The sequence below is a fragment of the Vulpes vulpes genome, chromosome 13, assembly GCF_048418805.1.
Source record: "Vulpes vulpes isolate BD-2025 chromosome 13, VulVul3, whole genome shotgun sequence".
In the NCBI taxonomy this organism is placed as follows: domain Eukaryota; kingdom Metazoa; phylum Chordata; class Mammalia; order Carnivora; family Canidae; genus Vulpes; species Vulpes vulpes.
In genome coordinates, this window is record NC_132792.1 from 51,171,534 (window position 1) to 51,196,253 (window position 24,720).

General features: G+C 45.7%; 1 protein-coding gene across 1 annotated transcript in view; it reads left to right on the forward strand.

Annotated features, from left to right (window-relative positions):
- The window catches only part of PAG1 (phosphoprotein membrane anchor with glycosphingolipid microdomains 1), a 141,335-nt gene that overhangs the window by 102,537 nt on the left and 14,078 nt on the right, over nt 1–24,720 (forward strand). Inside the window, exons 4-7 of the mRNA XM_072734425.1 lie at nt 13,761–13,967; nt 15,821–15,872; nt 19,185–19,281; nt 21,417–22,015. Coding sequence (XP_072590526.1) covers nt 13,843–13,967; nt 15,821–15,872; nt 19,185–19,281; nt 21,417–22,015 — 873 coding nt within the window. The 5' untranslated portion in view covers nt 13,761–13,842. The remainder of the gene's footprint in view (nt 1–13,760; nt 13,968–15,820; nt 15,873–19,184; nt 19,282–21,416; nt 22,016–24,720) is intronic.

Here is a 24,720-nt window from a genome sequence, read left to right on the forward strand (position 1 = left end):
AGAAACCATGTTTACAAAAACCTGTCCTCTCATCCTTCCCTGATTCTTCCCACAATGATTCCCCTGGCCAAATACCATGTCAGTTCTGAGGACTTTGAACTTTTGAAAGCGTGATGAGTAATGCCCACCTCACTGGGATTCCCACTGGGATTCCCACTGCGTTCGTAACAAATTCGGAGCTGAGGATTTTCAGTGAACTACTCACTTCAGAATCAGTTAAGGTGCATGTTAAAAATACATATTCTTGGGCCCCCACTCCAGCTCTATTATATCAGTATCTGAGGGTCAGGTTTAGACATCAGCACCCCAACAAGTACCTCGGAGGGTTGTGAAGCAGGGCTTGAGGGAGTTCTGGAGGACATGCTCGTGCTCTGCCATGGCCTGAGTAGGAAAGCCTACACAGCTGATGAGGCCGATGGATGAGGGGGCCTGGAGGCCATTGAACTGAGGCTCTTGAATACCTCAGGACTGGTTATACAGCAGGGCCACAGTCTAAATACCCTTCCCTTAAAACTGAGAAAACATTCTCTTGCTCAGAAGTCTGCTACTGTTCTGTCCTGCCAGGTCTTTTCTCAGAACCCTATATTTCGCTCCATTTGCCTTTTATATCTAGTCCAGGGTCCTTTGCCTAGCCTAGGAGCAGCTCTGTGGTGGACGTGGCCCTCTCCCGAAGGCCATGATTGGTTCTGGGTGTGGAGTTCCCTGTCTGGTCATGTCAGGCCACGTTGTGTAAGAGTAGAGTCTCCCAAGATATCACCCCTCCATTACACCCACTTCCCTACCCCCATCACTGTGGTTTTGCCTTCCCTAAATTGGGCAGAGGAAGAGAGGAAAATAAGTGTGCTGAAGTATGGAGACAGGTACATACATATGTCGTTCTTAAATTCACAAGGTAACCATGGATTAAGGCCAGCCATAGGGAAAGTGGGCAAGCAGAGGGGAAAAAACAAAACAGGAAAGGCCCCCACATCTCTTCCCTGCGTGTACCTCAGACACGCAGTGCCTGCCTTCTGGCCTCACCCCTCTCACCCTTCTCCTTTGCCTCTCTGTTCCTTACCGGGTGACCTGGTCTGTTCCATTTATGCCTTGGTAAGATTTTTTTTTTAAGATTTTATTTATTTATTCATGAGAGACACAGAAGGAGAGAGAGGCAGAGACACGGGCAGAGGAAGAAGCAGGCTCCATGCAGGGAGGCTGATGTGGGACTCGATCCCAGGGCCTCCAGGATCACTCCCTGGAGTGAAGGCAGCTCTAAACTGCTGAGCCACCCGGGCTGCCCTGCCTTGGTAAGATTTTTAAGTACACGTGCCAACGCTTGCGTGACTATTTGGTGTTTTAAGCTTCTTTTAACCCTAAAATGAAAGTAGTTTTCTCCCCCTCGTTAGGGGAGGCACCAGAGCTCTGCAGGTACCTTCCCTGGCCCTCGGAACCTCACCTGTTCCCTGAGGCTGGCCGACCCTGACTGTGATTGAGCACATGCGGGGAAGTGGTCCTTCCCACCCCGCCAACACGCAGAGGCTGGCTCTGCAGTCCACCAGACACATTGAGGACAGTTCTCAGCTTGAAACAGCATCAGTCCAAGGGCACTGCAGCTGCGACAGTGCCACTGCGCCTCTGCCATCAAGCCGGATGGAATCAGGCTACAATTATTGTGACTAATGCAATATGGTAGGAGTGAAAGGGCCTGTGGCTTTTTGTTTCCCTCTGATTTCACGTGCTTGGAATTCAACAATGGGCTTAAAAAAAAAATCTTTGATCAAACTATAGCTCTGTATTAGGAACTTAATTCGAAACATTTTTCTTCACTTGCATATTGAATTTTGCAATATAATTGCCTCAGACCCGTGTAATCTCATATTCAAGATGAAACAGTGCTTGGTACGTAGCAGGTATTTCACAATTTTTTTTTTAATGAATTACGGAGTGTCACAGAATAAAATACACTTTGTGCCTTTGTGTTAAAGAGTGAGGAATATCAGAGATAATAGTTAAGAAACCGATGAAACCAACCCAAAGAGCTGACCGTCATTAACAATAGAGACAGAGGACTTCTCCAGAATGTTCTATTGCATTTGGAACCTCTTCAAGCTTATCAAGTACTGAGGTTGGAAATTAGATCCCTTTCAGACTTGTTTTCTCTGTAAAATCTTCCTAAATTTGGGCATGTACCTTTAAAAGGCCTCAGAAGTTTCCAGTAGCAGCATTTTTCTCTCTCCATTACCTGTGTATGCTCATCTACATATTTTTAGTTTTGTCTTTGTGTTTTATTTAAAAGCTGTTATAAACATGAATTATAAATGTGTAAATATGCCAGCTAGGTGCTGATGAAAAAAACAGACTCAAAATTTAGCTCTGCTGCCAATGTCCAGTGGTGGGCTTGCCAGAAGAGCAGTTGATGTTTTGCAGGGGCTGTCGGGATTGATTCCTGGCACTGGACACTGACTGAAAAGGCTGCTTGTGATTTTTCCTCCTGATGTTCCTATAACTGCTACAGCCTTGTCAGGTTTACCTGGGAATGACTAAGACTATGCTTTCTGGGGAGTTGAAACTATTGATCACACTGAGAATTTCATGTTCTTGCTGGGTCGATATTTCCCTTTGGGTGGAAAGCCCTGAAGTTTTATTTTAGACCTGAGGAATTTCTGGCTACTTTCATAAAATGGTAGAGCTGGAAAGAAACCTTATAAATAACCTCATTTTTTCAGGAGAAATAGAGGCATGGGAGGTTTTGGTTTGGTTGAACATATGGTGGAAAAGAACAGACAATGACATGTCTACTCACTGGCATTTTATGGGACTCTGGATTAGTCAGGAACTGCCTTTTACTGGAGTACTCGTATGGTAACCAAGAAAGTCCTAAGACACAGGAGCTCTGATTTCATCTTCACATGACTTTGAATGAGATGAAGACCAACCTTCACTAAGGATCTGGCTGGATGACCCTGCAACCCTAGTTGGAATGAAGATGATCATGTACCTGAGTACTACTCCAAATGTAGTCCTCAGGCCAGCAGCCTAGACCTCACCTGGGAACCAGTTAGAAACACAGAATTCAGAATCTGTGCCTTAACAAGATCCCTAGGTGATCTATAGGTATATAAAAGTCTGTTCTAGAATAGTCTTCTCAAATTTCAGCCTGCATCACAGTCACCTAGGGGGCTTATTAAAAGATTATGGGGAACACCTGGGTGGCTCAGTTGGTTGAGCTTCCAACTCTTGATTTTGGCTCAGATCATGATCTCAGGGTCTTGAGATCAAACCCTGAAGAGTCAGCTTCTCTTTCTCCCTCACCCACTTGCGTTTTCTCTCTCTGTCTCTCTAATAAATAAATAAAATCTTTAAAAAGATAGAGATTTATGGGCCCCACCCCAAACTTTCTGATTCATAAGCCTCAGGGAAGCCCAGAAGTCTATATTTTTAACAAGTCCCCAGAAGACACTGAGGTTTCTGGTCAGTCCCACCCTTTGAGAAGCTCTGTTCTACTAGAACCGTTGTCCTGCCACTTCTCTGCAAGGAGCTTGGGAATTTTCTAGAGCTCTTGAGTACTCCGCTCCTGGCAGAAAGCCTTGAGGATGAGCCCTGAAAACCTGTGCTTTCAAATACAAGTTCTGACATATTCTAACGTAACTAGTCCCAGCCCTCCTGAGTAGTTCCCAGTAACAGAAGCAAGTAACTTGCAGGGATGTGTTGTTTTGCTTTTTTCTTTTTTTTCTCTTTTTTTTTTTGAAGATTCTGATTGTGTTTTTTAGGAGTCAATAAAAAGCATTTTCTCTGCTGATTCTGTAATAGAAAGAATTCATAGTGTTCTAAAAATACAGTCAAGATGAGAAGGAAGATGGCCGTGGTGCACCAGGCACTAGGTGGCATGTTGAGCCACGTTCTCCCCGCACCCACGGAACACATTAACTCCAGAGTCAGTCGCCCTTCCCGGAGGATGCAGAAATGCATCAGACTGGCGTGCAGTAGAGACAGCTGACTGCTTAATCTAACTCTGCTCTAGCTCATGATGAACCCACTGCTGTAAAATGGGATTCCTCTGGCACGTGACTTACATTGCCATCTACTCTTAAATTGCACCTCTTCTTCCATCTTGAGGGTTCCCCTTTCCCAGAGGAAGCACCCTTTGATGTGCAGTCTCAATGGGAGAGCATGGTTAGGGTGAGGGCTTGGTACAAGCTAATTGGTACGTGTGGACCCTGCAGCATTTGTAATTAGGGGTCCACCCACAGTCCAACCAGCTCTTAAGATACATCTCATCATTTAAATATCACCAGCCATGAATGGAGGATTTGAGAGGCATTTAGGTCGAGCAGGAAATTTCGGAACCTCTCAGCAAAGAAACTTAGGTTGTTTTTGGTTACATCTTTTAGGAAAAGGAACCTGGCTGAAACCTGTGCCTAAGAAGTCAAATAAAAACAATGCAAATAATGCTTAACTGCGGGGGACTGTGAAGTCTTGGTCTTGGTAAACTGACCTTTGTGCAAACACCAAATCCTCACAGGATTCCAGCAAAGTCATCGGGGCAAGGGCCAGATAGTCTTCTAGATTCCTTGGAAGGAGGACACGTGATGAATGCACAGCTGGGAATGAGCAGTGAGCAAACCAGAAGAGAGTGAGCATTCTTCCCTCTAGTCATGATAGAGGGAAGTTAAAATGGCCAAGAAGAAGAATGGGGCTCCTATGTCCCAGACAGGCGGACACCTGGGCATTGTGAACAGCATGGGGCTGGCCACCGCCCACTCCCCGAGAACACATTGTGGGGCATAACGCTGTAGTAGAAAGAGCCAGGGATACTGAGTCAGGAAACCTATGGCTGTGTGACCCTAGACATGGCACTTACCTACGAGCTTCGGTGTCCTCAACCATAAATAGATACAGTGGCATCTACGCCAGAGCACCAAGAAGGATGAAAAAATTGTAATGTGCAGAAAAGTGGCCGGCACATAGCATATACTCACTTAGGCTTTTTCAGTGTCTTTGATTTCAAGCCTTTGAGTCAACACTGATATGTGGCAGGTCTCTACGTGGGTAGAGTCAAGGTGATCATAGGAGGGACGAAGGCAGCGCAATGGAAATCTATCTGTCAGGTAGTCTGACAAGCAGACTTAGAACTCCTCAATGCGGGATCCCTGGGTGGCTCAGCGGTTTAGCACCTGCCTTTGGCCCAGGGCACGATCCTGGAGTCCCGGGAGCAAGTCCCATGTTGGGCTCCTGGCATGGAGCCTGCTTCTCCCTCCTCCTGTGTTTCTGCCTCTCTCTCTCTCTCTCTCTCTCTCTCTCTCTATATATATATATATATATATATATATATATATATCTGTCTCTATCATAAATAAATAAATAAATCTTAAACAAACAAACAAACAAAAAAACTCCTCACATCCCCGTGCAATTTCAACACCATTTGAGAAGACTGAGAGAGCAGTTTCTTCTAATCCTTACTGTCTCTGAAGGCCTGGTCAATACTCACCTCCTCTTGGGTGCTTTTTCTCCTCTGATCTATTAGTTCACTCAACTGTTCATTCATTCAGGGTATTTATTAAGTGCCTAGTGTGTGCCGCACACTGGAGTTGCAGCTGTGAACCAGATAGGTCTGTTCACAGTGCTCCCTTCTGGAACTTAGACCAGCAGACGAGACAGCAAAGAGCTTCATCATTTCAATTCTGAATAGTGCCATGAAGGGAAAAGCTTTACAAGCTTTTACAAAACAGGCCCAAACTAAAGTGTGTGTGTGTGTGTGTGTGTATGTATGTGTATGTGTGTGTATGTATGTGTATGTGTGTGTGTGTGTAGGGGGAGGGGATTGAAGTGCAGCATCAGGAACGTTGCTCCAAGGAAGTGACATTTAAACTGAGATCTAAAGAGTAGTTAGGCTTTCATCAGATGAAAACCGTGGGAAGGAGAGCCAAGAATAGTGAAGGCTCCTCTTTCCCTTGAGACAGGTAAGCCCCAGCGCCTTTTGAGGGAGGGAAGAGACAGGAGGGCATGAAAAGCCCTTGCTGGGAAGGGGTCAGAGGAACACCAAGCTCGGGGACCCCGTGGGATCCCCCCGCCGGGCTGAGAGGCTTGCTACACTTGGTGAGGATCCATGTACGCAGACACCCACATTTCCACCGCTGTGCCTGTTCTCAAGAGACGGCTGCTTCGGTGACAGTACAAAGAAGCCAGGTGGCTGTGTTTATTCCGGAGTTAAGGTATTGCCTTAAGACATACTTGGCTTATTTTTTAATTATTTGCTTGATGTGCTCATCTCTTTTATTCTCCTTCTCTCCCTTACCTTATAAATTATTAAACTTGCATTTTGAGAGTCCGCTCGGGAATTTACTCCTCGGTTTTCCTACAGAAATAAGTGTGTAGTAAAAAAACTTCTTCATTGCCTCCTATTTTCCAATTTATGTAGATGCTGAGACTAGGGTGGAAAATGAGGTGGACAGGTCTCCACCCTCAAGGAACTTTAAAGTTAGATCAGATGAGCAAACATGCAAGACCCAAGAGATAGACCACAGAGCCCAAATGGCACACTTTCCATGAAGACTTGCTTATGCAAAATGAAACCCTTTTACCTGTGAACCTCACCTGGTCTCTACAAATCGGTCAGTATCTCTCTCTTTCCCTCTCCCTCCCTCCCTCCCTTCCTCCCTCCCTCCCTCCCTCTCTCTTGAGATTCACCATTAAAAAATTAAAAAATGAGGGGCGCCTGGGTGGCTCCTCAGTCAGTTGAGCATCTGACTCTTGGTTTCAGCTCAGGTCATGATCAGCATGGAGTCTGCTTGAGAGTTTCCCTCTCCTTCCCCCTCTGCCCCTCCCTCCTCTCCCCCTCTCCATTGCTCTAACTAAATAAATAAAATCCTGAACAAAATAAAAAATTAACCTTGCAAATTAGTCTTCAAGTCAGGATAGGAGCAAAAGCAACCTTAGAAGTTATTCCTTACCCATCAAAGTCTCTTACCTCTTGGCTTTTCTAAAGACAAAAAACCAAAATGGCGATGGGGCTTTTATAAGCAACAAACTATATGATTTCTGTAATGTAAGTTTAATGTACTTTTGAAGACAGGCAAGACCCCTCCCCCTGAAAGGACCAGCTTTCCCGTTTCCCGTGTGGATCAATACATTTGGTACATACAAAAAGTAATCAGGTTACACTGACAGATGGCCTTAAGGATTTATAACTGGCTCTTAGAATGAATGCCTGGCTTTCTGCCTTCAGCAGCAGCCCTTGATAAACAGGGTCAGTTAGTGACGTTAAAGAGTTCCAGGTTCCTTTCTCTTGTGCTCATAGGTGGTGTGCTTCTCTTCAGCTGCCGCAGAAAGAAATGTGAAGTCATTGCTCCATAGCGATGGTTTAAAATTTATAGTTCAAGAAACTGGAAACAAGAAAATCTTACCTTGGAGTCCTTCACCACCTTCTGCTCTTTGGGTGTATTTTCCCCAACCCCAACCCCAAGAAAAAAAAAAGGCAATAGGGCCATCTTTGGGATGACCTTATTTGGCAGAGAACCTTTGTGCCTTAGCAAATGGATGGCAAACATTCGTGTAAGTGGCTCCCCGTGCTTGGCGCAAGCCTGGTGCACGCCCATCCAGAGTCCAGCATAGCAGGCTTGCCTTTTTCAGGGTTCTCTTTAATCTGAGGAGAAATTTCCTTGAATTTAAGTCCTTGATACTTGAGCCAAAAACTCTTTCAGGGGACTTGAGAATTCTTTTGAGGGGTTTATCGAACCTTAGCCTGTACATTTGCCCATGCACCTCATAGGACAGGAGCCCAGCAGAGAAACAGGCTCCTCGGCCATCGGCCATCGTTAAATTTGTTTGTTCTGTAGCTCGTAAAGTCATGGTTCCCACACCTGGTAGTGACCAGGAAGGAGGGATTCCCATGGGGTTGGGTCCTGCCCTCCTTATTTTGCCTGTCAGTGAGGGGTCACGAGTGGAGGTGGTGACTGTCATGCTTAATTATGAGTTGAGTAGGACAGCTATAAAATGGTAATGACTATCATTACCAACCTAAGCCTGCTTCAGAGGAATTCAGGTGTCTGCCTCTGTCTATCCTAATCTCACTGGCTATCCCCCAACTCTACCAAACTGTTACTTACACAATTTACTGTGATGGAGAGCACCTACCTGTTAAGAGTGTTATTTTAAAAAACCCCAAAGGCTGTCATTTGGTCATCACCTTTCATTAATTTCATCTCGGGTTTTTTTTTTTCTTCTTTTCTTTTGGAATTGATTCTGGGGGCCGAGAGTCTAGCTAATGAAGACAAAATACCTACCTAACACAAGGCACAAACAGCCAGAATGAGGGTCTTTGAGGAGGCTGATGATTGGGGCCTAGAATAGGGTCATACCGCCACCTTGTGGCTAATAGTGACACCTGCTGCTTTTTTTTTTTTTTAAGATTTATTTATTTATTCATGAGACAGAGGCAGAGATGCAGGCAGAGGGAGAAGCAGGCTCCCCGCAGGGAGCCCAATGCGGAACTCGATCCCAGATCCCAGGATCATGACCTGAACCGAAGGCAGGCGCCCAACCACTAAGCCAGCCAGGCATCCCGACACCTGCTTTTAAAGTAAAAATCCGTTTTTTCGGATTGAATCACATACTGGTTAAAAACATGAATGGATATAAAAGGATAAGAGATTATGGAGCAAAATAATTATGTCCAAAATTATTATTCAGACCAACTTTTCAGATCCTTTCAGAGGATCCCCAGCGGAAATTCTATTAACCTCAAGTACTGACCTTTCTCAGGCCAAATGACAAGTTCCCACAGTAGACTGAATTATATTAAAGCAGTGGGGGTGGGGGGATGGTATACCATTGCCTATTTTACAATATCACACACTTGTATTAAGGGACAGTCTCAGCCGTGAATGTACATCACTGCAGCCAATAATGAGGTCTATTTTAAAACAAAAATAATTGATACACAACTATTAATCTTTCAGGAATATGATGATCTTCTGCAACTCATCTTAGTGGGCATTGGGGTGCCATAATGTTCTTTGAGGTACAGGGAATGGTGTTCCTTTTCCCTCTGTTGAGTTAACTCAGAGAATAATTTACTCATGTGGTCTGGCAATGAAATATTTTTTAAGTTTTGAAGGAATAATATTCCACAGTTGAACACAATGTTATTGAGTCAGGTAAGAATAGGATTGAAAGAAAAAGGCTTAAATGTCTCCATGAAAAAATAATGAGAGATCGCTCCAAATTTTTCATGGTGTCCAGATTGTCCTACTGCTTTGGATTCATTCTGAAAACTCAGAAAATAACCATACTCGATATACGCATTCACGGAAAATAAGGTGGTCCTGAGGACCAGTAACAGTATCACAGACTTTGGAACCTTAGATTATCTTCTCCATGTGGAACTTGGTTGGTAGAGGGGCACAGTGTTTGGTCTGGCAGATGTTGTCATTGTGGCAGGAACCCTTCCTTTTCAGGATGACTTTTTATTTCCCAAACACTGTGCTTTTTGTCCTCCTATTCTGACCTGTTATTGCTAGTCCTGAGAGAAACCTTCCAGCCACAGGGAGACACCGATCCGATCCCCTCACTGCTCAGAACAAACTAAATTGAGCCCCGAGCATGGCGTTTAACCTCAATGAAACAAGTGCATGAGGTCTAGTCTTGTGGGCCTACACAAGGCCCATACTCTCAACCCCACCAAGAAAAGAGAACATGGAAGTCTATGTGCATCTGCATCCTTGGGGGGCAGCCCATCTACAGCACACAGTTATCTATCTTAACTGTAGATAAGACCCCAAAATGGAAGGAGATGACCACAGAAGGAATGGGCAAGAGCATTTGGAAACAGAAAAGGGAAGAGAACAAGAGAGAAGAAGAATTGGCGCAGGCTTTCTGTAGCATAGGAATAACACCCCCCAACCCCCTCAGATCTGCTGTGAGGGTCCGAAGGTCATATGTGTGTAAAGCCTTGCCCTCCACCAGGCCCCTAAAGGGGTGGCTGCTCTTGTGTGCTGCCCACCACTGCTGTGACCTGGTCCTCCCGAAGAGTTCCACCAGAGGCTTCAGACAGGTGGAAGCTGCCCAAACAACAGGAGCCCTTGTCCTTAGGGGTCGCAGTGTGACTCAGAAACACGATGACAGTCATTCTTTCCCTTGTGAGATTCTTGTCCAGGAAAAAGTAGTTCTTTTAGTAGCTTTTCAACAAATCTTAGTTGAAGTGCGAGGAAGCCTGGAGCTTTGACACATTTTCCCTGAGGTACATCTTTCATTCAGTAGCTCGTAATAATCTGATATCATCCTCTTTTTCCCTACACTGTTCCGATAGGCTGGGCACCCCACCTACTTCATTGTATTCTACTGGCCTTCCCCGTTGAGAGGAGAGAGAGAGAGAGAGAGAGAGAAGACGAGAAACGTGTGCAGAAAGAGAAAGGTCCTACAGATTGCACACCCGTTTGCTGGATGGATATCTGGCTTTTGAATAATTCACACAGCAAACTATTTTCTAGGAATCTGGCACTTTATAAATAGACATTGATTAAATCTGTTGTCTGAGTGAATGAGTGAACAAAGGAGGGAACGCTCAAATGCCTGCACGACAGATCTCTTTTGTTTGTGTTTCCTAAAATGTGTTATGCTTTGGGCCTGTATATTAAAAAAAATTTATTTCATATATATTCATAGGTCGCCGTGATTTATGTGCTTGCTTGAATATATTTTAGTAACTGATGGTGGGGCCAATTTGTAGTCTAAATTTAAAGTGAATTATTCATTGCTTCAGCAAACCAGAAGAGAAGTGGTGGTTATTTTCATTCAGTTATAGCTGTCCGGGGGCAAACAACCGAAGCAATTTGACCATCCATTACGGTATGCGTATGCGTGTATTGTTTGCAGGCATAATATATAACCAGCATGGGAAGAAAGGTGTTCAGTATTACCCAGGAGACTGTACGCTTATATATTTACAGAGCATTAGGAAGTGTTTGTGTTGATTCAGGGACCTAAGGAAAACATGGACTTCACCTAGGATACTCTCTGAATACACTCTAGGTAAAAGTTTCCTTTTCTCCAGCTTTGTATTGTTCTTCAGTCTTAAATATTCAGGTACATGCGATGTGTTTCACTTGGAGGAGATTTGGTCCAGTTGCACTGCCTTTGCCGAGGTGGCTCTTATTCTCCAAGCCCTTTCAAGGGACACTCCTGTTAGGCACCAAGCCCTCCAGGTGCTGGCTTGATGCAGACAGCGCAGTGCTCCCGAGACGTACTTAGAGCACTTTCAGTGGAGCATATTGAAAGCATAACTGTGGATGGTCTTTTGCAAGAAAAAAAAATTTTTGAGCTCTGATTAAGACAGTAATTCGCTTACTTTATTCGCGAAACTTGAGATTAAGACTGTTCCTTTTAAGTTAGAATATTCTAAAATTGAACAAAGCAGATGTTCTTTAAGCAAGGCCTCTCTGGCAAGAGATAATTGTTAATTTAAAACAAAACTTTAAAAAAATAAATAAAAAATAAAAAAATAAAAACTTTTTGACTATAGTTGACACAATGTTACATTAGTTTCAGGTGTCCAGTTTCTCTATATGTCATGCTCTGCTCACGCACTGGGTGGCTCCCATCTGTCACCATGCAATACTCTTACAGTATGACTGACTGTGTTCCCTGAGCCGGGCCTTTTATTCCTGCTATTTATCCGTTCCATAACTGGAAGCCTGTATGTTCCCAGATGATCATTTATTTTTAATATACTGCTCTATTTTTCCAAATCTATAACTCAAAATATCTCACAAAACTCATGTGACCATTTTCATTTGGAGGATTTGTAGCTGGAACAGAGCAAGCTGTCGCCCCCGTTGAGAAGGTGCTTCTTCTAGGGGCTAAGACTACAGGTTTGGGAGTCAGAAATGACTGGACTCACATCCTCACCTGCCACTTAACATCTGCGACATCTCGGGGGAACTTAATATCTCTGCCACTCAACTTTCTTGTCTGAGGAATGGGGACAAGCAGGGCCTTCTTCACAGGCTGATAGCAGCAATTAAATGAAGAAAGCATTTAGCAAGAGTCCCAGGACATGCCAGGTACTAAGATGTGCGAAGTACAGCTCTCATGCTTCACTTGTAGTGGTTTATAAATAGGTCCTATTTACTGCTGGCGAAGTATGTATTCTTAGCACATACTTTGATCTGTTCATTTGAAAATGTACTTCCTGGGGCACCTGGGTGGCTCAGTGGTTGAGCATCTGCCTTTGGCTCAGGGTGTGATCCCAGAGTCCTGGGATCGAGTCCCACATTGGGCTCCCCCACAGGGAGCCTGCCTCTCCCTCTGCCTGTGTCTCTGCCTCTTTCTCTGTCTCTCATGAATAAATAAAATCTTTAAAAAAAAAGAAGAAGAAGAAGAACGAACGAAAATGTACTTCCTGAGCACTCACAGAAGCTCAGTGAAAGCTGGCCCTGAAAATAGTAATATACAACAGGTAACAGTTACGAAGGTGAAGATAAAGACATTCTCTTCCATTAATTGTACTGGCCTTCAGCTTTCTCAAAGAAAAGCAGGTTTGGGATCTAGGGAGATGTGGGTAGGGAGGAGATGTGAACTGCATTTTTGTGAAAGCTACAATAAATGCTTTATAGTGCCCTGGGAGCAGGGGGAATCCAAATAAGCATTTATTTGCGATGGAATACATACAATCTTATTTTTTTTTGAAGACCTTAAGAATCTACCCGCAAACATATCAAAATAATAAGCTATCCACTGCCTCAAACACTGTCCTGGGGGCATTTGTGCACTCCTGCTGTACTTTTTGAGATGAGGAAAAAAAAGGTCTAGATGACTGAGGGAACTTGCCCAGAAGCAGGTGTCCAGGGGAGCCCAGCACACCCTGCACACAGCGCCCCGACTTTGCTCAAAGCCTGCCTCCTGACATGCGCTCATTACGAGATTGTGTCACTTCATGTGAGAAGTTGTTTGAAAAAAGTGCTTGGCATCACTGGCCATCAGGGAAATACAAATCAAAACTACAATGAGATCCCCCCTCACACCAGTGAGAATGGGGAAAATTAACAAGGCAGGAAACCACAAATGTTGGAGAGGATGTGGAGAAAGGGGAACCCTCTTACACTGTTGGTGGGAATGTGAACTGGTGCAGCCACTCTGGAAAACTGTGTGGAGGTTCCTCAAAAAGGTAAAAATAGACCTGCCCTACGACACAGCAATTGCACTGCTGGGGATTTACCCCAAAGATACAGATGCAGTGAAACGGCAGGATACCTGCACCCCCATGTTCATAGCAGCAATGGCCACTATAGCCAAACTGTTGTGGAAGGAGCCATGATGTCCTTCGACAGATGAATGGATAAAGAAGATGTGGTCTGTATATACACTGGAATATTCCTCAGCCATCAGAAAGGATGAATACCCACCATTTACTTCAATGTGGATGGAACTGGAGGGTATTATGCTGAGTGAAATGAGTCAATTGGAGAAGGTCAATCATCATATGGTTTCACTCATTCAGGGAATATAAAAAATAGTGAAAGGGATTATAGGGGAAAAGAGGGGAACTGAGTGGGGAAAAATTAGAGAGGGAGACAAACTATGAGAGACTCCTGACTCCGGGAAACAAAGTTTTGCAGAAGGGGAGGGGTTGGGGGTGACTGGGTGACGGGCACTAAGCAGGGAACTTGATGGGATGAGCACTAGGTGTTAGACTATATGTTGGCAAATTGAATTTAAATTTTTAAAAATCCAAAAAAAAAATTTAATGTAAAAAAAAATAAAACCCAGTGGTCTCTCTGCAGGAGGACGCAGCACTCCGCGCCCATGTGCCCACCTCTGAAGGACTGACGGGCTCCCTCTGCTTGTGCCACTCCTGCTCCCACCATGGGACCCTCAGAGGACATGCTGAGCAGCGGGCAAGTGCAGGTCGTCCTGTGGGGCAGCTTGGCCACCGTGGCCACATTCTTCCTCATCAGCTTCCTCATCTTCCTGTGCTCCAGTTGTGACAGGTGAGATCCCCTGGAACCCTAAAATAACCCCTTCCCTGGACCCAGAAGGGTCCTCACAGGGAAGGCACGTTACAAAAGGAATCCCGCTACGTAGACCTGTTTCTGTTGTCCCAGAAACCCCTGTGTTAAAATTAACGTCTCTACTGTAAAGCATCCCAGGATGTTTTTTTAGTAGTTTGAACGAAAATCTCAATCGGATATTGCCGAGGAGAGATTGGAAGAACCCTTACGTACGAAACTTCCCAGAATGAGATTTCTGGCGTTCTCCAGAGCACATCCTCGTTAAAGTGTGTATCGCCTTCCCATCTGTGGACATTTACAGATCTGAGTACGCTGCGCATTCAAGACCCTCTTTTTGCTGCCCCTTGAGACTTACCGAGAATTATTGCTGTTATGTAGTTGAAAGGATCGTTTTCCTCAAGATCTGTAATCTAGAAGTGCAGTTTAAGGAACAGGTTGATTTTCCTATGCGAGAGATGAACAGAAATAATCATCCTGTCTTTTGTCTATGCTACTTCTTCCCCCACCCTGTCTCCCTCATATAAAAATCTCTAGGGATCCCTGGGTGGCGCAGTGGTTTGGCGCCTGCCTTTGGCCCAGGGCGTGATCCTGGAGACCCGGGATCGAATCCCATATCGGGCTCCGGTGCATGGAGCCTGCTTGCTTCTCCCTCTGCCTGTGTCTCTGCCTCTCTCTCTGCGTGTGTGTGACTATCATAAATAAATAAATTTAATTTAAAAAAATCTCTATCTCCCTCCCCCCCCCACCCCCCCACCCCCCGCCAGGAAAAGAGATCTTTGCTCAGGAGCAAAGCTCTTTCTCACAGGGAGTAATTTCCCAGTGTTCGAACACTGTTGGGGCATGGGCAGCCTCCCAGTGGATTGGTGCTGTGAGGTCGGTGTAGACCAGTCAGCCCTCCTCTAAACCCTCCTCTCAGTGACCTCAGGAGAGACTCAACGAGGGTCACTTACAAGTCTGGAGATGACTAATACCCTGAGGTCTCCATCAGGAGGGGGACAGATGGACTCTGAACCAAGTGACCTTCTAATCCCTTCCCAGTTTATTATTTTTTTTTATTTAAAAAAATTTTTTTTTTCCCTTCCCAGTTTAGACCTGGGGCTCTACAGCCGGGTTCTGAGTCTGAGCAGAAGATGGCCAGCAGGCAGTGTTTGCTCCCTTGGACTTGCGAGGGCCTGCCTGTAATTATTTTCACTCCCACTGGGTGTCACTGTTGCTTTGTATGTATAAGGGAAATGTGTTCTCTAGTACTGATGGCTTTCTTTAGACTGTCCAGAGTAAAAATAAATTCTATTTTTATTCGATGGACTTTTCCATAGACTGGAAGTACATATGACTCATCCTGAGAGCATGTATCCTTCCCGACGTGCCAAAATTTGTATTTTCTTTCATTATTTTCCCAGTCCCGTTGCAGGGTGCAGTCAACGTTGCAAAGATTCTGAGTTAAGACAGATGAAGAATTGAGAATTGTCTGGATTTCCTTTAAAAAAAAAAAAAAAGGCAAAATCCTTTTCTAGTATTCTAGGTATGAACAGTTTCTACTCAGGAACGTGCCTCCCAGTCCTTTTGTTGTAAACTTGTATTTTCTACTCTGGGAGAAAGGGGAGAGCCAGAGAAGCGACCGGTCTCATGCTGTGACTTGACCCCTTCAGACCCTGACACCTGCAAAAGAGCTATGGGAGTCACTGTCCAGCTTCTGCTTCCTTGGCAAAATAAACCGGGATCTTAAAAGGGAGATTTAAGCGCCGATAAATATTAGGATAGAAAGGGGAGTGTATGTTTGATTTGCGACGGCATGTTTGATATTACAGCAATGTTTCCTTTTTCCATTTCAGAGAAAAGAAGCCGAGGCAGCATAGCGGGGATCATGAGAACCTGATGAATGTGGTGAGACCCGTGTGCACATGTCTGTGTGTGCTTTAAAACCCTAGCCACTTATCCGAGCATGTTCCCACACGCTGATGCGCTGAAGGAACCCAGGGGAAAGAACTCGGCCAGAGGTAGCTGGCTGCCTGGGCTGTGCCCTCTCTCTGTAGGATTCTTACTCCGCGTGACTGGAGGCCCAAGCAATTAGCTAGGTTGGCTGGGAGAGTTTCTGAAATGGATGCGATCCTGCTGCTGCCAGAGAGATCCTGAGGGAGTTCCCAACTACTGCAGGGACACAGGGTGGCCTGTGCCCAGCCCCAGCCCTGTATCATGTATCGTGTATCGGTTTGCAAGGGCTGCATAACAAAGGACCCCACACTGTAGCACTTAAATGCTCTTAACTGCATTGTCCTGATGTTCTGGGGGCTAGAGCTGGAGATCAGGATGTCAGCAGGGCTGGTTCTTCTGGGAGCCTGGAGGTCGAATCTATCCCAGGCCCTTCTCCTAGCTTCTGGTGGCGTGCTGGTGGTCTTTGCCGCTCCTCAGTGCCTTCATTGTCACGTGCCGTTCTCCTGGGTCTATCTCCATTATCTCTCTTCTAAAGCATGTTTCTGTGCAAGTGTCCCCATTTTCTAAAGACTCCAGTGTGACCTCATGTTGTTGAGCTATGGCCCAGCCGGGTGTCCACAGTCTACCATTTCTCACCAGACCCCGACAAGCCCCTCAGATCCTCCCTGGTGAGGAGCAGCCTAAGCGGCCTGGTCCTCCTTGTCCTCTCAACTCAGGATTATGCCCTCCCCCTTGCTGAGCAATTCTAGCAGCTGGGGACAGGGCCACCCACGTATTCGCAGGGCCAATCTCATCAGTTTTGTCCCCATGGCAGTGCTAAAACAGAGGTGTTTCCAGTCCCTGAGGTACTTTCTCAAGATCACGCAAGAGCTGCTTTGGAGGAAAGGATGTAAAACATGTAGCCAGCAGTGGGGTCAGAGCTTCCCCAGGAGGGCTCTCCTGTCCCAGGCCCCCTGCGCTCTGGTCGCTTCCACTGCACACAGCGCTGTTTGCACAGATTGCTGCTGTGGTGGCGTCCAGAAGGGGGTGGCGGTGGAGGACAGCTCTGCTGTTGTGAAGGTCCCAGGCCCCGCCTTCTTCATCACCGCCCATGCTCCTGGGTGCCGGGTGGTAGGTGAGGGTAGGGCCAGAGACAGGGCTTCCATCTGTGTCCTCCCTCCCGATCCTTCCCGAGCAGCGGTTCTCCCGTGTGGCCTGCACCGCTGGCAGCAGCAGCTGCACCTGAAATCCATGGGGTCCGGGGAACCATTAGCAGGCACCCACCATGTGATTCTGATGGATGCTCACGTTTGAGAACCCCTGCGGTAGACCTGCAGCACCTGCTTGCCCACCCAGGGTCAACAGCAGCCCTGGGTGAGGTAGAGAGGCAGGTGGGCAGAAGGAAGACGGAACTCTTCCTGTACCATGTCCTTACCTAATAACCCCACAGCCTCTCTCTTTTTTTTTTTAAAGATTTTATTTATTCATGAGAGACACACACACAGAGAGAGAGAAAGAGAGAGAGAGAGGCAGAGACACAGGCAGAGTGAGAAGCAGGCTCCATGCAGGGAGCCCAACGTGGGACTCAATCTCCAGGGTCAGGCCCTGGGCTGAAGGTGGCACTAAACCGCTGAGCCACCCAGGCTGCCCCCCAAAGCCTCTCTTACACAGATGTGCATGAGTGAGTGAGCGAGCAGGAGCATACGTTCACATGGGCGGTGGTGTGCGAGCTCACACACACAGCCTGTGCACCCGCTCTCTCTAAGAGCCTCCCTCTCAGCTTCTAAATCCTGTTCAACTTGCAGATTCGCCACTTAGGCCAAAGAAGCCCTTGTGGTCAGCCTCGCCTCCCCACCCCTGGCGCCAGCTACATCCCTGCTCCCTCCTAGTCCCCAGAGGAGCCACCACTAAACTCTAGCTTAAAACAATCCAAAGGCACAGGGGTGCTCTGTAGTGTGTTCCTTGGGGCTGCGGAAAGAGGGAGGCTCACTCATGGCTCCCCCGCGGGCCCTTTCTCTTGGAAGCTAAGAGTAGACGTGGTGGCTAGAACCCCAATTACGCTGCTTCAGCAGGGACGGGTGGTGATGCTGTTGTGAGCCTGCCTGGGGGCCTTCCCCCTTCACCCCTGACTCCTGTCCAGGTGTGACGTTTCTGTGCCTTGAGCATCTGCACCATAAGTTCCTGCACCCTAATGCAATGACCCACCTCCTGGCGCTCTATGGTCAGGGGCAGCCTTACACTGAAGCAGCTGACTCCAGTAAGGGTTCGCAACACAGTGTGAGCTGTATGCTCTCTACTATTATTATTGGGTTCCCAGTAAGAAGTCAGAGAACTTATGAAGCCAGCTAGCCAAGCTTCTGGAGCTGTTTATATCGGAACTTGCCAAAAAAAATTTTAAAAATAAAAAATAAAAAAGAACTTGCCACGTGGCATCCTGACACATGGTCCAGGTGTGGCCCTGGGTCACGCACGCTGTGTATTCTGTGAGAAGACGTGGGAACAGGTCACGTTAGCAGTGATTCAGGCTGCTGTGTGGAACCAGTTGGGCATTTGAAGAAACACATGAACTACCAACTTACTTTCTGAATGCCCATAGCTAGAGCTCAGGCTGGCATGTTATTCCACATAGGAGCTCCACATTGGAGCCCAGCTTCCTTCCTGAATTTGGGAGAGTAAGAAAGGTTTGCAAACCTGCTGCTTCATACATGATTGTTCTCGTGAGCCCTGAAGCAGAGGCGTGGCTGGTTATGAAATAGTCTCAGAAACCAAGGACGTTGTCTATCTTTGGCCAGACTGAAGTCTCTTCCCTTCAGGTGGCATGTTTTTCTTGGCATCATATGCCTTTAAGAACAGCATGCTTCAGCACTTGTGGTACGAGGCTGAGCCTGCTGTCTGCTGGGGTCGGTTCTGACCAGCACTTGGGGCTTCTGGTCCCCTTTTCACCTTGAGCTGTAGCCCGCTTGTAGACCACCAGGTAGAAACCTCTGGCAATGGCCTCAGAAGATTCCCAGTGTCCTGAAGAGTCTAGGACAACTCCGTCCAAGAGAGCTCTGCCCCATGATGGATGTGTCTGAACCTGATCCCATGCGGTAACCACTAGCCACCTGTGGCTGTTGAGCATTCAGAATGTGACTGGTACAACTGAGCAATTCAATTTTGCTTAATTTTTAATAGTTTAAGTGGAGTTGGGTTTCTGTTGTTGCTGTTTTAATTTTTAGAAAAAAAAAAGCCATGGCCACTGTCCTCTGCTTCACTCTGATTGTTCCTGTGGTGTTTGCTCTGCAGCCTTCCGACAAGGAGATGTTCAGCCGTTCGGTGACCAGCCTGGCCACAGATGCACCTGCCAGCAGCGAGCAGAACGGGATACTCACCAATGGCGACAGTAAGTTCCGCAAAGATACCGGCTTTCCACGCAGGCCTCATCGCCTGAGGAAGAAGTCGGTTTCCAAATATGTAGCTCAAAAACTAGGCAGTGTGTTCTTGCTCACTCCCTGTATTCCTACCAGTTTTAGCACAAATAAGCTCATTTGGATGAAAACCTAATATTTATTCATGGGTTTCTCTGTGCTGTGGCTCCAAGATTTGTATACTCACTCATCCTACAACTCTTCTGTAAGATTCCTGTTACTAGTAGTAATATTACTCCTGGAAAGAGGCTCTCGTAACTCTCCACAGCTTACAGGTGAAGAAACAGCGGCACATTGCTGCTTCAATAGATTGCTGCAAACCTGGTGCCTTAGACCCACAGAAATATATGAACTCCTAGCCCTGCAGTCAGAGTCCCAGCAGAGCTTCATTTCCTCCTAGAGGCTCTCAGGTGAATCTGTTTCCTTACCCGTTTCAGCTTCCAGAGGCCACCTGCATTTTTTCATTCCTAGCTTCTCCCTCCATCTCCACCTCTCTCCACCCTCCCTGCCTCCTCCGTCACTTGAAGGGACCCTTATGATGACATCGGTCCCCCCTGGGTGGCTCAGGCTGCAATTCCATCTCAGGATCAGCTAATAGTTCATTTGCGCCCTTAGCTGCACATAACATCACACACACACACACACACACACACACACACACACACAGATCCCAGCAATTAGGACTTGGACACTTTCAGAGGCCATTATTTTGCCCACCAGGGAGAGTCTAATAATTTGCCTCAGATCATAGTCAGGGTGCTGAGGATCCTTAATTTGAGGCCAGCAAGCTAAGTCCTGGAAGCACCTTTGGAAGCACTCTGCATACTGCCTATTTCATGCGCTTGGGTGCTCTCCCTGACAAAAACAGCAATGACGCTTGCTTTGCACTTTCCTGTTTACAAAGTGCTTCCACCTGATGTAAGATAAGAGGTTGTCTCGTTACCCCATGTACTGGTAAGGAAGCCGGGGGGCAGCCTCAACCCCAGAGTCTTCAGGCTCTGATGCCTGTTCTCTGTCCACCATACACACGTCTGGGACCGGGAGGGAAAAGTTCACCCCCTCTGTGATGATTAAGTACACATAGAGTGGGGCCTGCATTGTGTTAGACACTGTCCTAGGCTCCAGGGGTCTTAGCGAATCCCAATCCAGTCAATAAAAAAAAAGATTAAAAATCATAAGTTATAATCACACACACATATCTACATATATAAGGACTATATATAACACATAAGGACTGTATACTATATAAAGAGTGTAGAAGATAAATACATGCATGAATATATAAATACAGACGTACACTTTTTATATTTACATATGAAGATTATGTAGTATAAAAAGAATATAAAACCGAGGTGACAGTAATTTAAAAACTTGTTCAGTACGATGTTAAGTATCAGAAGGGCGGGGCTCTGCTTTGTTGATGTATCTCCAGCACTTCAATGGTCTCTGGCACATAGTAGGCACTCAAAGAACATTTGCTAAAAGGATGACTGAATGGTTTCACATGGTGCATCTCTGTGGACATCTAAGAACTTCACAGTTGACTTTCTAATTTGAGGTAGAAATGGTAGTAGAGAGGTGAGGTGGAAGGAAGACCTTTGAAGAGGCACGGGGGTACAGTCCCTTTGTGCTTGTGGTTGAGGGTACATTTTTGTCTCACTGCTTCCATCACGTCTGCCATGACCATGTAGAGGCCGATGGGCACCAGTCATTCCCTCCAAATGGGAGGCGGCCAGGAAGGCCGGGGCGGGTGGCTACCACACATGCCCCCTGTTTTGGTGCCCAGCCTCTCATGGAGTCAGACCTCAGGTCGCATTAGACACGCTGCCTACAAGAATCCCATCAATAAGCAATGAAAGTAACCGTGAACCACATTTATAGCCAGGACAGCTCATTAAATAATGTATTGGAAAGACGTAATCGCTGGTTTTCGTTTCAGCTGTGGTTGAAATACCAACTAACAATCGTATCATCTGTAATTTGCAGCTCAGAGTCCAGTAAGAAGCAAGCACCTTGATTTAACCTAACGTTTCGTCATCCGGTTCACTGCAGTAATTATTTAAGAGATTGTCTTTCTCCATTTTTCTTTTTACTACTTCTGCCACTTTAGTTCTTTCAGAAGACAGTACTCTGACGTGCATGCAACATTATGAGGAGGTGCAGACGTCAGCTTCAGATCTGCTGGACTCCCAGGACAGCACGGGGAAGCCGAAATGTCATCAGAGCCGGGAACTGCCCAGAATTCCTCCCGACAGTGCCGTGGACACGACGCTCAGCACGAGGAGCGGGGACGGGGACCAAGGCCTGGGGATGGAAGGGCCATATGAAGTGCTGAAGGATAGTTCCTCCCAAGAAAACATGGTGGAGGACTGCTTGTATGAGACTGTGAAAGAAATTAAGGAGGTGGCCACAGCTGTGAACCCAGGGAGAGGCCAGAGCAGCAGATCAAAGTCAACTTCCGCCTTGAAAGAGCTTCCAGGGCCCCAAGCCCCCCAAGCAGACTTTGCTGAATACGCCTCGGTGGACAGAAACAAAAAGTGTCGACAGAGTGTTAATGCAGAGGCCGTTCTCGGAGATTCGTGTGATGCGGAAGAGGAGGCCCCACCACCTGTCCCTGTTAAACTTCTGGACGAAAACGAAAACCTCCAGGAGAAGGAAGAGAGCAAGACAGAAGAAGGAGCCACAGAGGGGACCAGTGACACCAACAAGGTGGGCTCCTTTGTCTCACGTGCTTTTTGTCCTGATGGGGAATCTAATGTAGCTAATCCTGGGCTTTGGCTGGCACATTGTTCTGGGAAATATATACAAACACTTTCAGGTTCGTTGAATGATGAAAGCTGTTTTAGTGTAAGCTGTGTTTGACTTCTTCCTGCCTCCAAATAATAAAATACTGAAAACTCGTGTTTGTAAAATATTTCTCTGTTGACACCTTACTTGGATATTTTCCAGTGTTTACATCATGTCTAATTGGGGCCGAGTATTATTTTCTTCATTTTGAAGATCAGGAATTAAATGGAGACTAGACCCTTTGCCACACATTTAGCATCTTCTGTTTGTTGCTCCTCAAGCATCATGGTGATCTTTACCCTTTCAGGAGTCCCAGGAATCAGACCACAGAGAGAACAGACTTACAGGACCACTGGTTGTATCTGATTCTATGCATACTTTTATATAAAGTAAAAGATTTTGTGGCAATTTCAAAGCAATAGCCTGTAACGCTTCAGTTTAGATAGTCAACGAAGCTGTAAAATGTATTAATAATGCCTCAGCCTTCTATTTTTCTGATAACTTGATGTAGGAGCCACAGTAGCCTGAAATTCACATCTCCTGTTGTCAGTATCTCCTTGGGATTTAACTAGGCCTCCTCTTTAAGCAACTAGTATCTGATTTCTATTCTCTACACAGGAAAAAAAAGCAAAAAAGCAAAGTTCTCGTCTGAGGCTTTGGTAGGAAGGAAGGACACGTAGGGGTTAGTCAGTTAATAGTAGCCTTAAAAAGCATCTGGAGGTCATGATCAAAATGTGAACCCTGACTATGGTTATTTAGGTTACACCAAGTCAGTCATTCTTTGTGGTATTCTCTGAATGCATTTTGACTTTTAGTATTGCTCATGAAACCAGCTGTCGCGAGCCCCAATACAAGTGTCTATCTATGAACCTAGTCATAAAATGCAAAAATGCAGTCTAATGTTTTGCCTTTCATATAACCAGAGATAATAAAACTAACATAAAGTTTATAGTACCCAAAGCAATTAAAGCTTTTTTTACTTGAAAAAGATAAGAAGTCAGTTGTCTAACCACTACTAGTGAGCAGTTCTCCAGATACCACATTAGAATCTGGATATATCTGTCTGGGAATCAGATTACCTTTCTATAGTGATATAAGAATGAATACCCCATCATCTCCATTATAAAAAATCCTAATTTAAAGCAATTCAGAGAACTTGAAATATTTAATATTCATTCATTTTTTTCATTCATTCACAAGATTTTAGTGAGTACCAACTTTATGCCACACAATCTTCTAGGTGCTAAGAATACACTAGTGACCAAAACATATAAATGAGCAAAAATTCCTGCCCCTGTGGACCTTACATTTTAGTAGGGAGAGAAAGGCATAAATATGTACGTAAGTAAAATATATGGCATTTTAGAAGGCTTTAAGTTTTATAGAGAAAAATTAGAACAGAATTAGGAACGTGGAGTGGGAGTACAGTTGTGAATTGGGGTATGCCTACTGTGAAGGTGGCATTTGAATAAAGTGTTCAAGGAAGTGAGAATAAGTCGGGGAAGAGCAGATGGAGCAGAGGGAATGGGCATGTGAAGGCTCTGAGGCTGCACCTTACCCAGCTTATCCAGGGAAGAGGAGGGGGACTAGATGAGCAGGATAAGAGTAGTAGAAAGGTAATCAGGGGCCAAATCCTTTATGGCCCTTACTCATAATCTGAATAAATCAGGGGTCATTAGAAAATCTTGAGCAGAATAACAGATTATTTTAGGTTTAGAAAAGAGACTTCTAACTGTAGTGTTACATTCAACTGTAAAGGGTAGGAGCAAGGAGACCAAACAGGTGGCCATTCTCACAAACCAGACAAGAGATGGTGGTAGCTTGGAACAGGCCAGAAGTCATGGGAGAAACTAAACTAGAGCCAAGAGATTTGTTGGTGGACCAGATGTGTGAAGAAAGAAAGACAAAATAATGACGATCCCAGGTTTGGCCTGAGCCGCCAGAAAGATGGAATTGCCCTTAACTGAAATGGAGAGGATGACAGGCAGGCAAGTTTTTGGAGAAGATTGGGTATTCGGTGCTGGCCATGTTTCATTTGAGATACATACTGGATGTCTGAGTAGAAGCAGCAGAGCTGGATGAATGAGCAGCCTTATGAGAAAAGGCCTGGGCTGGATTTGTACACTTGGAAATCCTCAGCAGAAATTTTTCCTTAAAGCTATGACATTGGATGAGATCATCGAATGAGTGTAATGGCATCTAGAGGAGTTCCCAGGGCACAAGTCTGGGAAAGAAAAGGAACAGAGGACACCAAAATAGGAAAGAAAAACAGGAAAGTTCAGTGTCCTGGAAGCCAGGTAAAGAAGGTTCAGGGACAGAGGAGTGGCCACTGTGGCAAATAACAGCGATGAATCAGAAAGTGAGGGCTGAGGACTGTCAGTCCCATTGGCTACATGGTGGATATTGGTGTCTATGGAGTGTCAGAGTCAGAAGTGTGACTGAAATGGGTTTAGAGAAAGAATAGGAAGAGAACCATTATTTGGGCAGCTTTTTTAAAGTATTTTTTTTTAATTTTTTATTTATTTATGATAGTCACACACAGAGAGAGAGAGAGAGAGAGAGAGAGAGAGAGAGAAGCAGAGACACAGGCAGAGGGAGAAGCAGGCTCCATGCACCGGGAGCCCGAC